Raw genomic sequence first — 17491 nt, forward strand, 5'->3', positions numbered from 1 at the left:
TGTGGGGAAAAAATGGCACAAATTTTGTTTGGGTACAGCATTGCATGACCGCGCAATTGTCAGTTAAATTGTAAAAAGTGCTCTGGTCAGGAAGGGGGTAAAATCTTCTCGGGCTGAAGTGGTTAAACAAGATATTGACAGGCTTCAGCCCACCTCTCTACAAAATGTGATAGAATTTGCACATTAGTTTACTATCTACCATATATGTATGGTAAGGCTGTGCGGTTGCCTTTAAAGCAACATTAGGACGAGAAGAAGTAACACATTCCCCTTTCAACAAACTTTAAAGAGATAAAACAGCAACACAAAGGTTCAAAGCATTTTTTATTGTTTTTCCAAAAACAAAAACAGGAAATCAAGGGTGAAGACTAGCAATGGTCCAAGGGCATTGAGGGAAGGAGGAGGAATAGAGGATGGAGGGGGAGGGGGGGGGGGGAATAAAAATAAAAGACGGACAAAAAAAACAAAAAAAAACCACAACAGTGGCTGCACCAAAGACAAAATAAAAAAAATGACAAATTAAAATCCACTGGAAAAATGGCAGCCTTTTTATTTTTAAAATAACCGGAAAACGAAACCGAGGAAATAAAACAAATAAAATACAAAAAAAATATATATTCACACTATAGTACTAGAACGATTTGTCTTTCTTAAAAAAAAAAAAAAAAAGAAAAGAAAAGAAAAAGAAAAAAGGTTTTTCTTCTGGTAGTTCAACCTAAAATCAGATATTTTATGGTACAATAATCTGTCCAGTATATAAATCAGTTGTTTCAGCACCTTTTTTATTTTCCTCTGTTACTGTCAAAACTTTTTGCTGTAAAAAGATTCTGTAGGAATTCATCTATGGATAACATTGAAAACACATGTCCAGTTGGCCATTGGTTGAAGTCTTTTTCCAACTGACGGGCAGTGGCAGGTCCATGGAAACTGCAATGGGTAAGTTCCAGCTTGGCAGGGTGGCCTCAAAAGGTCAACATTTTGCACATAAGTGGTTTATTTAAAAAAATAAAAAAAAAATTCATGATACTGATCCACCTAACAAAAAGAGTAGGGTGTGACCACAGTTTTCATGAGGAGACCATTAAGAGACAAAAAAAAATATCTTCACAGACAACTATGTTTGAAGATGCTTTAATTACAGGTGTCCTGAATTATTCTCAAACAAGTCAAATTATTTTTTCTTTTTTTTTTTTGAATATTAAACTGTTGCTTTTCCTGTGAAATTTGCAAACATTGTTTTAAAGAGGTTGCTGATTGTTTGATCTAACTGTAGACACCAATTTGCAGGGAATGGGGTCTTTTATATGCTAATTGTTTGTGAATTCAGGTTGGTTAGCAGAAACCTTCCCATCTGGTTGTTTAGTTGGCAGCAGCCTGTCCTCAGCAAGGCATTACAGGTACATTAAGCCAGAGAAACCTCAATTTCTGTATAATGTGACCAACCTGTGGCATTTTGTTGGTGGTCAACCAATCAATGCAAATAAAAAGGCAACTGTGTGTTTCCTGTGCCATTCCTGCTCCACTACCGCAGGGACCATCTCACTGGCTATGAGGTGAACGGGGTCTATGACAAAGAGACCAGCTTTAGAAAACACTTTGATTTTTTTTTTTTTTTTACCATCTGCCCAGTTTGAAGCAAATCTACCACTTATGTTACAATTTTCGTTACCATTCATCAAAAAGGGGGGCTTTAGGCCTGGAAGAGCCATCATGCTGTCCTCTTAACAAGGTAACCTACCACTCCTGCTGCCAGCTGAGCCGAGGAACTTTTGGGGGGGTTGCTGACAATGTGCTTTAAACCCCAACTCCAGCCAAATAAATGTAATCTTTGGATAGAAAGGGGGAAGTCTTTGAAGTCGAACACAATTCCAAAAGTGGCACCTGCCTATTCATGGCACCCAGGGGGTTTGGGACTGAGAGTTGACATCTAAATATTGCATTTTGATGCAAACCTGCAATGACATCATGGAGAAATGATATGAAGAGCAGTCCGCACATCTTCAAGGTGGCAAAAAAAAAAAAAAAAAAAAAAAAAAACCTGGCGCTACGAAGAGTGTTTCTTCCTATTTTTGGAAGTGGAAATAAACTAACTCAAGCTCTTTATTTAAAATGATTTGACTTAATTCCCACTTAATTTTGGCTTTCAGTTTCATGACTTTGGTGGGGTTGCAAGATTTCACTGTGCCTGGAAGAGTCCCTGGGCTGTTAAAAGATACAGGGCATCTACAAATGGCTAAAAATTAAATAAATATTTTAAAATTCCAAATTAATGAGGGTCAAGAAAAAAAAAAAAGACTTTTCTCGCCTTATCTACACTAAGACACCAGCTAGAGGGATTATTCTAACACCTCTTATGCTAGGTATAAATAAGCTGAAGATCTCCAGTGATGTTGTTCTTCAAAGCAAGGCAATCACATGCTTTGGGTAGTAATGGCCCAAGCACGAAAAAGAAGCCCCCTGTATATATTTACCCACTCTTTTGATCTGGAACGAGCCAAGCGTCCCTGTGGGTTGCCCAGGTATACTTAGCCTGACAGTAGATTCCTTTATGGATAAGAGTAGAGCTGTCTGGGATGCAAAATGTCTCTTACTGGTCAGTCTCTGCTTTTGTGGTGGTACACTCTGAACACAGGGAACATTAATGCAATAACTGTTTGCTTGAACTGTGTGTGAGTGACGAGAGCGAATTAATACAGTTGCTCCCCCTGGAGGGGAGGAAATACTTTTGCCTGTTCACTCCTTCACACCCAAAGAGCTGTGCTTTGGGTCTCTGAGGCAGGAGAAAGATTCACCACAATTTGTAGCGGCTTTAAATCAGAAAAGATATAATGGATTCTAGGAAGCATCTCTGTTAGTGTTGTTAAGCCCCCCCCCCCCCCCGTTACAAAAGACTGTAAAAAGAACAGATGATTTCAAGTGTATGTATCCAGCCAAAACTTTTTTCCTTTTTCCCATTTTAGCAAAGAAGGGCTAGAACCTCAGCCTCACGTTTAACTGCTATCTGGTGTACTTGTGCAACAAACACACAAATAGTGAAAAAAAAAAAAAAAAAAAGGGTTCTAATCCTTCTCCACCTAGTAAAGAAAAAAAAATTGGGCCAGAAGACATGCACTTTAAATAACCCCCTGCCTGTCAGAGACCCAGGATCCAGATTTTTAGCGCTATATTAAACTTGGCAAAAAACAAAATAAGTAAAATTAAAAAAAGGAATAGGTCCACATTTTTTTTTCAAGAGTGGCTGAGCAGGCCAGAGGAGCTGGTGTCAGGCAGCCCATTTTCTTGTGGTGCCTCAGCTGGGGTGGCAGGCTGGCATGGTGGGGTAGGTTTCAGCAGAGGGTGTTTGCATTTGGGAGAACCACAGCGGCAGCTGAACAGTTTGCCTTTAATGTCCCAAAAACGGTCACCATAATCAAACCTGCAGAAAGGGAAAAAAATAAATAAAAGATCAGTAAAAAAAAAAAATAAAAAAAAAAATAGCAGAAATTCTAAAGTTTATAGACTTAAATATGTGTGAGAATGCGATTGGATAGTGGTTGCATTGAAAAATTCATAAAAATAATTTCTTTGGCTTCACATAAATATTTTTTTACTAAAAACCGTATAGACTTAACAAAAATAAATAAATGGAAACAAAAAAAACAGGCATAACCTCCACGCAGCTAAGTGCTCATGCACACGGACGTTTTAAAAAAAACTGGCTGCAAAGCTAGCTCTGACACCTGGAAAAATCGGCGTTAAAAAAAAAAACTCGATTTTTACCACGTTTTGCATTGGCGTTTTTGCACGTTAGCGTTAAGTAGCATTTTTTTTAAAGAAACATTTCTTGGCTATAGCACTCCCAAATTTCCCACAATGCCACAGAAAACAAAGAAAATGTTATGTGTTTATGCACGTTTTTCCGCGATTCGCGTTTTTACAGCTCTAGCTCCGTGCCACGGAACGCACTGGTCCTGGGTTTTTTTTTTTTTTTTTTTTTTACAGCTTAAAAACACCTATGCCATTTGCAGCTCAAAAATGCCTAGGTGGGCATGAAGCCATAGACTAACATGGACAGGCGTTTTTAAGCTGCAAAAAAAGTTTAAAAAAAAAAGCGTCTGTAAAAACGTCCGTGTGCATGAGGCCTTAATGTTAAACAAACCTTCAGTACATCTCATTTCCTACTGCTACAGCCAAGAGGAAGCAAGCCTACACCCCTTCCAGCCTCATATTCTTATCAGTTCATCACTCTGGATGGCTGCCTTGTGGCCAATAGGAATTTGTCCAAAGCAGGAGGGAGGTGGGCAAGCTCTGTCACTACCTGAAGTGTTGTATGCTTTTCTGGCTAAGGCACTTTTTACCCACTAGCACCTTTTTTTTTTTTTTAAAGCGGTTCTCCACCCAAAAGGGGAAGTTCCGCTAATCTGATCCCTCCCCCCCTCCAGTGCCACAATCAGCACCTTTCAGGGGGGAGGGGGGTGCAGTTACCTGGATAATCCAGATAACTGCACCCACTTCCGGGACAGACCGCCGCAGACCCCTGCAGATGCCCCGCCCCCCCGTTGTGTTCTGGGAAACACAGTTCCCAGGACACAGCGGGGACCAGAAGAGACATGCAGGTCGACTCGCGCATGCGCAGTAGGGAACCGGGCAGTGAAGCCGCAATGCTTCACTTCCCGATTCCCTGACAGAGGATGGCGGCGGGGGCAGCAGAGAGACGAGCAATCGCTCGTCATCTGCCGCCGACATCGCGGGACCCTGGGACAGATAAGTGTCCATTTATTAAAAGTCAGCAGCTGCAATATTAGTAGCTGCTGGCTTTTAATATTTTTTTAGGTGCAGAACCACTTAAATTTTTTTCCCTTTGTGAGTGGGCAAAGCTCCAAGTCTTGTACACTTTTTTCTGTTCACAAAGCCAAGGCAACAAAAGTTTGTCAGCACATGGAACTTCTTTGAGTTTGAGCTTCTGCTTTGAGGATAGATTGTAACAGATCTGTACCATCCGCCATCTAACGGCACCCCCAATGTGTTTAAATACGGCTGCCAGAGCCCTCTCTGTTTTAATGAGATTTGATAAAAGCTTGGATGTTTCATGAAGTCACTAGTGGCAGCACACTTTTGGATTCATAATTACATTTTCCTTCCTGTGTGCCCGGAGGATTGGTGCGCTAACATGGGGCACACTTTAGTGCAGTGTTTCTCAATTCCAGTCCTCATGGCCCACTAACAGGTCATGTTTTCAGGATTTCCCTCAGATGAAACAGCTGGGGTAATTACTAAGGCAGTGAAACTGATCAAATCACCTGTGCAAAATAATGGAAAGCCTGAAAACATGACCTGTTAGTGGGCCATGAGGACTGGAATTGAGAAACACTGCTTTAGTGTGATGAGAGATCCACATTAGCGAATTATTAGGCGTTGGCTTTTTTTTTTTTTTTTTTAATGGACTAAGGACTCAGACTGCTTTGGTACTTATGAATGACAATAAACTTACTTTCATCCTGGAGTTATTTTAATTTTATTCATTAATAATACTGTGCCCCCAATCCAGAGATCTTCGGGGGAAATTCTGCAATCCAGAACTGTTCTGCATCTGGCTGGTTATGGGGGCTAATAACCAATTCTGGCTGCTTACAGAGGTCTTTACATCTAGAGATCTCTGGTGACAAAGTTTGTGAGCTATCTTGCTTCCTAGCCCTGCAAATCTCTACAAAGAGAGAATATAATGCAATTCATTAGCCTGCTGTTCTTTTTCATGTAAGGGTGGGATGCCATGACAAAACCTTTCTTACCTCTAGTTTTCAATCAAGAGTTGCTGATTCTTTATTTTTATTTTTTTTATTTTTTTTTACGATTTGTGCCCTGGATGCAGAGGTTTTCCCTCCCAGCAACCAATGTGACCAGGACAGGACATAAGGAGAAGTCTGGCTAGAGAACAAACAAGTAGTCATTGTTGCGGTTTATAGTCACCAAAAGAAGCACTTCTAGATAAGGTAGGAAGGGGAAAAAAAGAGCAAACAAAATGCTGGTCAGAACAGGCTGGAGAATGTAGAAGTAGTATGGAATGTAGATGAAGTATTTGTTCTTGCACTAGTGAACGTTTTACAGTGAGGGAAAAAAAAAAAAAAAAAAAAGAATTGTTCAGTCTATAATTTTAATGGGTTTATTTTAACAGTGAGAGAAAGAACAAAAAAAAAATCCAGCGTTATTTCACGTATTTCACAAATGCAAATCGATTTAAAAGGATTTGATCCGGTATCAATCAGCAAGATTTCTGGCTCCCAGGTGTCTTATACAGGTAATGAGCTGAGATTAGGAGCACTCTCGTAAAGAAAGTGATCCTAATCTCAGCTTGTTACCCGTACAAAAGGCAGCTGGGACCATAGTCATAAAGAAAACAATTGGTAACACACTACGCAGTGAAGGACTAAAATCCTGCAGCGCCCACAAGGTCACCCTGCTCAAGAAAGCACATGTAATGGCCCGTTTGAAGTTTGCTAATAAACATCTGAATGATTCAGAGGAGAACTGGGTGAAAGTGTTGTAGTCAGATGAGACCAAAATACAGTGAGTTGAGTCGATTCCAAAGAGCTTTGTTTGGAGGAGGAGGAGGAATGCTGCCTATGACCCCAAAAACACCATCCCCCACCATTAAAACATGGAGGTGGAAACGTTATGCTTTGGAGGCGTTTTTTTTCTGCTAAGGGGACAGGACAACTTCACCGCATCAAAAGGACGATGGGCGGGGCCCATATATTGTCAAATCTTGGATGAGAACCTCCTTCCATCAGCCAGGGCATTGAAAATGGGTCGTGCATGGGTATTCCAGCATGACAATGCCACAAAATACAGCCAAGGCAACAAAGGAGTGACTCAAGAAGAAGCATATTAAGGTCCTGGAGTGGCCTAGCCAGTCTCCAGACCTTAATCCCATATAAAATACGTGGAGGGAGCCGACGTCAGCCTCGAATCCTTAATGACTTGGAGAGGATCTGCAAAGAGGAGCGGGACAAAATCCCTCCCGAGGTGTGTGCAAACCTGGTGGCCAACTACAAGAAACGTCTGACTTCTGACTGCCAAGAAGGGTTTTGCCACCAAGTACTAAGTTATGTTTTGCGAAGGGGTCACTTATTTCACTCATTAAAATGCAAATCAATTTATAACTTTTTTGAAATGCGTTTTCTGGATTTTTTTATTTTTTTATTATTCTGTCTCTCACTGTTAAAATAAACCGACCATTAAAATTATAGACTGATCATTTGTCAGTGGGAAAACATACAAAAAACAGCAGGGGATCGAATACTTTTTTCCCTCTCACTGTATTAAACACTGGAAGCCTCATTTCAAGCTTAAGCTTGCCATATACATCTTGAATTTTGCCCGATTCCGGTTCCTTTGGCTGGGTTTCAAGCTGTGGGTGGCCTTGACAGCACCTCACGGCTCAACAGTATCCTTTTAAAAACAGGATGCAGTCACTGTTTTCACTTGGCTCAGTCTATCAGATGTAGTTACTGCTTGGGTACTTAGTCAGCTGTGGGTGCTGCAGCTGCATGAATAGAGTAGCTGGCAGCAGAGATTCTATTGATTTAAGAGAGATCTAACAGTGTATGGCCAGTTAACGCTACAGGCTCCGTCATGTCTGCTGACTGCCATGGCAGCGAGGGTACTTTAGGGTGTGGGAGAGTTAGGTGCGACAGACAACTGGCCTCCATCTCTGACGCTAGGTACTAAAATGGGTTTATTTAGAATGCAAATATGTTGCCAGCTCTTGCTCAGTATTTGAGAAACTTGATTTTATGAGGCCAGGTCTCACAAGGTACTCACCCAATCTCCTCTCCGGAACAGATCTGTCGACTGCTGAACAAGGCGATCCGCGGGAAACGCAGGTCTTGGTGGGACATGAATACGCGGACAGGAAGAAGGTTGGGTTCACAGAGATGGTTGATGAAGCGACTAATGTTTCCATAAAATCGAGCATCGATACAGTAGACCTCACCGTCCTGTAATAAAATATTAATTCAATTAGAATTCCAAGTGTAAGGCCACATTTAGTAAGCAAAAGATTCTGTGTGATTCTGCTAGGGATAACAAAATCCATGATTACATCTGACTGTCCATTATTTCAAGCACTGAGGGAAGTGATCTTGAAGGGATATAGAGTTTAGATATCTGCCAGGAAGCAGAGGTAAGACCCCATGGACAGCTACCCATACATTCCATTTAGATATCAACATTAACTTGGCAATATGAGGTCAGGGCTGAGGAAAAAAAAAATACACACTACCCATGCATGCATAGCCTCTCCAGAAGCTACTGTGAGCTGAGCGATCAATGAGAAAGTTAAAATCAAATTAAGGTACAATTAAAGCTGGGTACACGCAGTTTTTTTTCTTTTTTTCATTCTGCCAGTAGGCTGAACGAACAAAAAAACCAACATTTCTGCATCCACACAAATTAGGTGGACGCAGGAATCTCTCTGCTAGGACACTTTATTTTGACAGCTGGGACTCTCTGCCGTCAGAATACACTGATCAGGGCTGCAGCCGATTGGTTGTTGTAAGCCACTGATCAAAAAGGGGGTTTCCAGCAGTCCTGTTTGATAGAAGCTGATCTAGTGATCAGCTTCTGTCTAATCGAGAGGGCTACACACAGGGTTCCTGATGAACCAGCTGAATTTTGATCCGTGTGTATCCAGCCTAAGTTACAAGCAGTAAATGTGAAAAGGGGACCTTGGGACTGTAAAGTCAAAGTTCCTCCTAAAACCAGACACTTAGCCCTTGTACACACGGGTCGGAGATTCCGACAACCAAATCCGTCAGATTTTGTCCGACGGATCTTGTCCGAAACTGTTGCATACACACGGTCGGACAAATTTGTCGAAAAATCAGATCTTTCAGAACGTGATGACGTAATTTCGTTACGATGGGACTACGTTCAGGCTAGTAGCCAATAGCTTTGATGTAGGAATTTGATCTGAGCATGTGTGGCACTTGGTCCGATGAAAATGCTCTACACATGATTGGAGTATGTCCGATAGGAGCATTTTGTCGGAAAATATTTCCGGCAAGTTGGAAAATTTGGTCCGACGGATATTCCGACGGAAACAGTCCGATGCAGACCACACACAGTCGGAATATCCGACAAAACGCTCCGATCGGACACATTCCGTCAGAATCTCAGATCGTGTGTACAAGGGCTTAGAATTGCTATGTGTCTGTCCCTGTCCCACACTACAAAGAACCTAAGAGATTGGGCCTGTCATCCTAATCCTTGCTACTCTACCTAGGAAGCCCCTGGCCAGCAACAAGCTTGCAGCCAATCAAGTCAGGTGATGTAGTGAAGTCAGACTGTGGAAGACAACTCTTGATCCTAGACCAGTGATGGTGAACCTTGACAACCCAGATGTTTTGGAACTACATTTCCCATGATGCTCATGCACTCTGCGGTGTAGTTGAGCATCATGGGAAATGTAGTTCCAAAACATTTGGGGTGCCAAGGTTCACCATCACTGACCTAGACCCACAAAGATCAAGTCAGCAGTAAAAACTGTCATATTCCTAATCAGTGGAAGGAGTGCTGTGCCTGTCCCCACTATTGACAGAGATACCATACCGAGGAGGCTTAGTCGCACGCAAATAGTAACATTTTAAATTCTTTCACATGTATATGAAATTTAGGGTTAATGTAAAATGGGGAATTTAAAAGCAATCTGACATATCTGTGATGCGTTTGCCATGCGCTGACATCACAAAGCACACTGGCCCCAGAATGACCTTAATTGAAACCTAATATTGCTGTACATTCGACCTTTGAGATAGGAAAATTTACCAAAACTTTTTATATTTTTTTTTTTTTTACTTCTGAGATAAAGCTTATATTTTTTTTAGCTTCAATCTAAACAATGTACTGTTCTTTTTTAAAAGACCCCCGGGGAGCATCCTTGCGAGGGATGTAGAAAAAGGGAATGAACATCTTCCGAGTTATGTAGCACTCCAGGAATGGGCTCTTGACAGTGTAAGTGGTAAAAACTTTCTTTATAGGCCTTACAAGATTAATCACATTATCAGTAACAGGAAGGAGCAGTGCTGGAAATCACATGGCCTTAAATTACTTTAGTGGTGCTGGTAACGCTGGCTGCTGCTCTTAACCCAGAATGCTGTGCTAATGCCAGACGCCAGGCCTGAATGAATCACTGTTAACACCCCAATATCCGTGATGATTTATATTGTAAGGCAGCTGAAGACATCAAAACACTTCTAAATAATTTACTCATCTCTATTTTATATATATATATATATTTTTTTTAGAACAGATACAAACCTACATAGAAACACAGTAAATTCAGGTTCAACAGGACTCGCAAAGCAAAATCAAAAGTGAAATATAATCAGATTTTTTTTTTTCCTTTACATTTATTATTTTCTCTGTTTAAAAGACAAGTTCACCTTTTTTGGAACATGTTACATGTTTTACCCTAAATACGAATGGAAGAACATGTAACATGTTCCAGCAACTGCAGCCCCCCCAGTCACAGCAGGTGGGGCATCTTCTACAGGCGCCCACTGACACTCTTTGAAATGTGGCCCTGCGGGGCTCTGCCCACATCATTCATTCACAGTGCTCTGCGGATGGTAAAACTACAAGTCTTGACAGCTTGTAGTTCTCAATGAACTGCCATGGCACTGTTGAGCTCTGTGGTAGTTCATCAATTCTTCCTGCTTCCTGTCAGTATCTGCTTTCCCGTACCAGGTACGAGCAAACAAAAAAAAACTGACGGGTCTGCAGGATTCCTGCATGGTACCAGAGATCTGCTGATCGCTGGGCAATGCTTTACAGACTCCAAAAATAATTTAAAAATTTGCATTTACAATTTTTTTGTTTTGGATCTCCATGATTAAAGAGGGATTCCGCCCAAAAAAAAATATTAAAAGCCAGCAGCTATAAATACTACAGCTGCTGACTTTTAATAAATGGACACTCACCTGTCCCGGGTTCCAGCGATGCCGGCAGCCGAGGCTGATCGGGCCTCGGCTGCTGCCGCCGCCATTCGAGGTGAGGGAATCAGGAAGTGAAGCGAATCGGCTTCACTTCCCGGTTCCCTACTGCGCATGCGCGAGCCGCGCAATAGGAGATCTCCGCGCTGTCACTGGGACCCGTGTGTGTCCCAGCAGACAGCGCGGCAGGGTAGGAAATGGCGTAGACTCCCGTGGGAGTCTATGCCCGGAAGTGGGTGAAAATACCTGTCTTTGACAGGTATCTCCACCCCCCTCCCCCCTGAAAGGTGTCAATTGTGACACCGGAGGGGGGGGGGGGGTTCCGATCAGCGGAGGTTCCACTTTAGGGTGGAATCCCGCTTTAAGCTCCAAGTGAGGGCAGAGTGAAACGCATTGGAAGCCTGGCCTGGCGGGAGCCCAGGCTGAGACATTTATTCCTATACTAGTGGGTCTACATTGATGTGCTGCTTCATGGGATCCATCCTCTTCAGTTTTTTACCTGCAAAAAAAAATGTGCATTTATTTTTTGTTAAAAGGTGAACTTATCCTTTATTCTCCTTTCAGCTTTTTTCTGCGCTGTCAAAGAATTGGATTGAATTTGTGTTAACGACTTATGAAAGCACAAAGGCAAAGAATGGGTATAACTGATTACCTCAGCAGCACATCCCAATTGTTACACAATAGCAAAAAAAAAAAAAAAAAAATGGATAGGTGGGACTTTAAAGGTACTATAATGTCTACCCTCAGGAAAAAAACATATCAAGGACAGATATAAAATCCCAAGTTTTTTTTCAAGAAAGTTTATTAAGTATTTCAAGCCACACATGTGAGCAAGTAAATTGTTATGCATAGATAATTACAAAACAATGGTACATGTACACAGAGATAGCAAAAAGAAAACAAAAACGGTCCTTTCCTAAACATTCTGTGTACTTTATAGAACGCCTCGAATAACTTCGTATATGTTTTCATTTGTTCTCGAGTGATCCAGCACTTTGAAATCCCAAGTTTTATTACAAAATCATATCATTTTGGGGGTTACCAACCTACATTTTAATAAGAGCACTCTAATGCTGCGTACACGCGACCGGACTTTCCGGCAGACTAGGTCCAACGGAATAAGTCCGACGGACAATCCAATCGGGCGTGGTCTAATCCGATTGTTTTTCATTAAAAAAAAAACGACGGCCCTAGAAATAGAACATGTTTCAAATCTGTCTGACGGACTCAATACCTATCGGGAAAACCGTTAGTCTGTGTGCTGGTCCAACGGACCAAATACAAACGCAAGGGCAGCTATTGGCTACTGGCTATTGAACTTCCTTTTTTAGTCCTGTCTTATGACATCACGTTCAAAACTAACGGACTTTCAAAGGGACTTAGTCCGTTCGTGTGGGGCCAAGTCCGTTAAGTCCGTTGGAACTCCGCCGAAAAGTCCATCAGGAAAACCGTCGGACCTAGCCTGCCGGAAAGTCCGGTCGCGTCTACGCGGCATTGGATGAATCTCACATAGTCAGCAGACCCCATACACCTTCCACAGTTTAATATATAGGTTCATGACACTAAAAAAAGAACACACTGCCCGAAGGGCTAGGAGAGTGCTGCTCACCCCAAACGGATATGAAAAAATAGAACAAACTCCCCCACAAAAGGGGTTTTTAGGCAGCAAGACAATAAATGTATGACAGAATAGTAAAAAAATGTTTAATATTTATTGCCATAGAACAATAACAATATGACACATAGGTAAAAACATGAGCTCCACCCGAACAGTTGAAAGGCTCCAAAAGAGCAATCAAAGACTGTATAAAAAATACAACAACAACAGTGGATGTGCAGAAACAGACACGACTATTACTGACACTGTGCAACTATAACAGTGAAGGTATAGTCCTAACGCGTTTCAACCCACTCAAGGGGTCTTCTTCAGAGAAATGGTCTGTTATAAAACAAAAACATAATAAGTATATACATCAAATGTTAAATAGGAGTACCTAATATTCTATTATAATTTACCCGATGATGCACATCCAACGAGATAGCGAGAAATAATTTCAGCGGCGTTCCCCCTTAGAACGACCCTTGTGTGTGATCATCGGGTAAATTATAATAAAATATTAGGTAATCCTATTTAACATTTGATGTATATACTTATTATGTTTTTGTTTTATAACAGACCATTTCTCTGAAGAAGACCCCTTGAGTGGGTTGAAACGCGTTAGAACTATACCTTCACTGTTGTTATAGTTGCACAGTGTCAGTAATAGTTGTGTCTGTTTCTGCACATCCACTGTTATTATTGTATTTTTTATACAGTCTTTATTGATTGCTCTTTTGGAGCCTTTCAACTGTTTGGGTGGAGCTCATGTTTTTACCTATGTGTCATATTGTTATTGTTCTATGGCAATAAATATTAAACATTTTTTTACTATTCTGTCATACATTTGTCTTGCTGCCTAAAAACCCCTTTTGTGGGGGGAGTTTGTTCTATTTTTTTTAATATATAGGTTCATAGGGGTTGTAAACCCTCGTGTTTTTTCACCTTAATGCATCCTATGAAGACGATGATCGGGGGCCACAAACGATCTGCACAGTGGAGGCAAGAATGACATGTTTGTGTTTTTTATTTAAAAAAGGGTTTACAACCCCTTTAAGTTTTTCCAATGACATATAGATGGAGACATAAAACTTTTTGCATGTACAGTATGGTTGAGGACCCACAGAGAACAGACACAGAGAAGGGAACGGTGACCAGCCAGACAAGACGACTCCCCGACAGTCATGACTCTGGGGCGACACAGAGAGAGGTTGCAAGTCATCCCACCCATAATTCAGTATCTCCACAACATACAGTGGATATAAAAAGTCTACACGCCCCTGTTAAAATGTCAGGTTTCTGTGATGTAAAAAAATAAATAAAAAATAAAAATAAAAAAGGACAGATACATTTCTGAACTTTTTCCACCTTTAATGTGACCTACAAACTGTACAACTCAGTTGAACCGAAATCTTTTAGGTGAAGGGAAGTAAATATGCAACCATATTTTTATTTTATTTTTCATAAGTGTGCACACCCTTAAATGAAAAAGGTGCTTCAACAAAGTATTAGTTTAATTACAGCACTCAGATTCATACCCAAAAAGACTATCATCATGACACTTCTTGACTTGGCAATATTTGCCCACTGTTCTTTGCAAAAACATTCCAAATCTGTCAGATTGTGAAGGCATCTCCTGTGCACAGCCCTCTTCAGATAACCCCACAGATTTTCAATCGGATTCAGGTCTGGCTCTGGCTGGGCCTACTTTAATTTTTGTTTTTCTTTCATTCCTTTGTTGATTTTGATGTATGCTTTGGGTCGTTATGTTCAGCTTTCTAGCAGAAGCCTGAAGGTTTTGTGCCAATATTGACTGGTATTTGGAACCGTTCATAATTCCCTTTACCTTCAACTAAGGCCCCTGTTCCAGCTTAAGAAAAACAGCCCAAAAGCATGATGCTGCCACCATTATGCTTCACTGTGGGAATGGTGTTTTTGTTGGTGCTGTGCAGTGTTGATTTTAAGCCAAAATATATCTTTTTTTTTTCAAATTATGGTCTGATAAAACCAAGGTTGAACTTTTTGGCAATAACATTTTCCCACATGCTTTTTGGGAGACTTCAGATGTGTTTTTGCAAGATTTGGCCTTAAAGCGGAGGTCCACCCTAAAGTGGACCTTCCGCTCATTGGAATCCTCCCCCTCTCCGGCGCCACAATTGGCATCTTTCAGGGGGGTGCAGGTACCTGTACAGTACAGGTATCTGCACCCACTTCCTGGATAGCGCTCTGCGGAAAGGGGCGTTGATTACGCCCCTTTCCGAAAGTCCCCCGCTGCCTGCTGGGAAACACACGGATCCCAGAGGCAGCGGGGTCCGTCCTTATTGCGCAGCGCGACTCGCGCATGCGCAGTAGGGAACCGGGAAATAAAGCCGAAAGGCTCCACTTCCTGATTCCCATACCCAAGATGGCGGCGGCAGCACCCGAGAGACGATCGAGAGATCGGCTTTGGGGGCCGACATCGCGGGCGCGCTGGACAGGTAAGTGTCACCATTTTAAAAGTCAGCAGCTGCAGTATTTTTAGCTGCTGGCTTTAAAAAAATAAAATAAAATAACGGGCACTCCCGGCGGACTCCCGCTTTAACTGGATATTTTTCTTCGTAAGAAAAGGCTTCTGTCTTGCCACTCTGCCCCATAATGCAAGCATATGAAGAATACAGGAAAGACCTACTAGAACAGCTGAACGTTACTTGGGGTTAATCAGAGGCACTTTAAATGATGGCAGGTGTGTACTGACTCCTATTTAGGGTCGGTTCACACTGGGACGACTTGTCAGGGGACAGCCGCCTGCCAAGTAGCGTCCCGTTCTGTGCAATGGAACCTTTCTAATCGGAGCAACACAAGTCCCTCTGACTTAGAAAAAGGTTCCTGTATGACTTTGAGGGCGACTTGCATTGACTTCTATACAGAAGTCGTTAAGCAAGTCGCCGCAGTGGTCGCATCCGGGTCCCCTGAGGCAGTCGTGCTGCCTCAGTGTGAACAGGACCTTAACGTCAGCTTAAATGTGATCGATTCATTCTGAACACAGCTACAGCAGCAATTATAAGAGGGTGTGCACACTTATGCAACCACATTATTTTAGTTTTTTAATTTTACGCCCCCCCCCCGCCCCCCCCAAAAAAAAAAAGTTTTCAGTTTGTTGTTCAACTGAGTTGTAAAATAAGAAAAAGAGAAATAATTTCTGAACTTTTTCCACCTTTTAATGTGACCTATAAAATGTACATCACAGAAACCTGACATTTACCAGGAGTGTGTAGACTTTTTATATCCACTGTAGTACTGAAGGGACGGAAACCACCAGGACAGCCACTTCTCAAATACAGGACAGAATGCCACGGGTTTTGATGGCACACAAGTATGGAGACAATCCTCACCCCAACCAGGCAGTGACCACCTTCCATTCCATTAGTACTGTATTGGAGGTAATACCAAATTATGGTATTCTTTATGTGTCGCCACCGGGCCCCATAGTCAGGACCGTCAGGGAGTCTCCTCGTCTGGCTTGTCACCGTTCCCTTGTGTCAGTTTTCTGTGGGTCCTCAACCATATATGCAATCTTTTTTTTTTTTGTCTTGGACGATATAGACACTACCTCTGCACCCCTTGAACGCATGAAGAAGGTTAAAGCGGGAGTAAACCGAGTTTCAAAAAACACTTACATTCCCGGCATGCCGGAAATGCTGACTTTCACATTGGTTGTGCTCTCCACCAAACTTTCAAACCATCCAATGGCTGGTTTCTTAACTGATCACATGTGCAGCATTATGGCAGTTGAAGAATCATTAGAGGCCAAGATGGCAGCTTCCTTTGACTGAAAACGATAGAAGGGTTTACTTCCACTTTAACTTACAAAACGCTTGGGGACATTACATCTCCCTACATTGTGTCCATCTATAGGTCATTGAAAAAGATTAATATATTTGTTCATAAATGTAGTTATATACTGGGGAAGGTGTATGGGGGCTGCTGACAGATTCAACTAAGGCCTGGTTCACACCTATGCATTTTTTAGTGCGTTTTCAGTTTTGCAGAAAAACACTACAGTCTATTTAACATGGTTTCCTATGGATGTAGTTCACATCTGTGCATTTTATGGAAAGGGCCGGGTTTTTTCTTTTTCTGGTTTTTGGTTACGTAGAATTCAATGGTTTAAAAATGTCTATTGAAAAAACGCAAAATGCACGTGCAATATGCAAACTGCAACCTGCACAAGTGTGAATCAGGCCTAAGTGTTTTTATCATTTTAGAGGTCATCAACCCACCTTTTAATAATATGTAATTTGTAAAAAAAACTTGCAATTTTATATCCCATCTGGATGTACAATTTGCAACTTGCAATTTTATATCCCATCTGGATCTAGTCTCAAAATACCAAACTAATTGCCCACTTCGTTCCTCCCAAGACCTCCTGCTCTCTAGCTCCCTCATCATCTCCTCCCATATCCACCTACAGGACTTCTCCCGAGCCTCGCCCATCCTCTGGAACCCACTACCCCAATCTGTAAGACTGTCTCCAAATTTATCCACTTTTAGGCGATCCCTGAAAACTTTCCTCTTCAGAGAAGCCTATCCTGCCTCCATCTAACAACTGCACTATTGTCTCCATTAGCTCATCCCCCACAGCTATTACCCTTTTGTATAACTTGACCCTCCCTCCTAGATTGTAAGCGCTAACGAGCAGGGCCCTCCGATTCCCCTTGTCTTGAATTGTATTGTATTCTAATGTCTACCCCAATGTTGTAAAGCGCTGCGTAAACTGTCGGCGCTATATAAATCCTGTGTAATAATAATGTGCATTTTTCCTGAAGGTAGACATTATAGCACCTTTAAAGTCTGACTTGTGAAAGTAGTGCACATCTCGCTCACGACAGCTTTATTAAAAGGAGACTTGTCATAAAAAATGTGGAGGCTGCCATTGCTGACCTCC

The 17491-nt window shown here is 41.8% G+C and overlaps 1 protein-coding gene across 9 annotated transcripts in view; it reads right to left on the reverse strand.

Moving 5' to 3' along the window:
- Window positions 1–307: 307 nt before the first annotated feature.
- Window positions 308–17491, reverse strand: part of EHMT1 (euchromatic histone lysine methyltransferase 1) — a 199794-nt gene continuing 182610 nt past the window's right edge. For all 9 annotated transcript variants that reach the window (XM_077467962.1, XM_077467942.1, XM_077467956.1 and 6 more), the window contains 2 exons: window positions 7801–7976; window positions 308–3415 (listed from right to left, as the gene is read on the reverse strand). In XM_077467962.1, the coding sequence (XP_077324088.1) occupies window positions 3229–3415; window positions 7801–7976 (363 nt within the window). In that variant the 3' untranslated portion in view covers window positions 308–3228. The remainder of the gene's footprint in view (window positions 3416–7800; window positions 7977–17491) is intronic.

This window comes from Lithobates pipiens, unplaced genomic scaffold (assembly GCF_037356315.1).
Source record: "Lithobates pipiens isolate NorthernLeopardFrog02 unplaced genomic scaffold, aLitPip1_a1.2 Scaffold_11, whole genome shotgun sequence".
Classification (NCBI taxonomy): domain Eukaryota; kingdom Metazoa; phylum Chordata; class Amphibia; order Anura; family Ranidae; genus Lithobates; species Lithobates pipiens.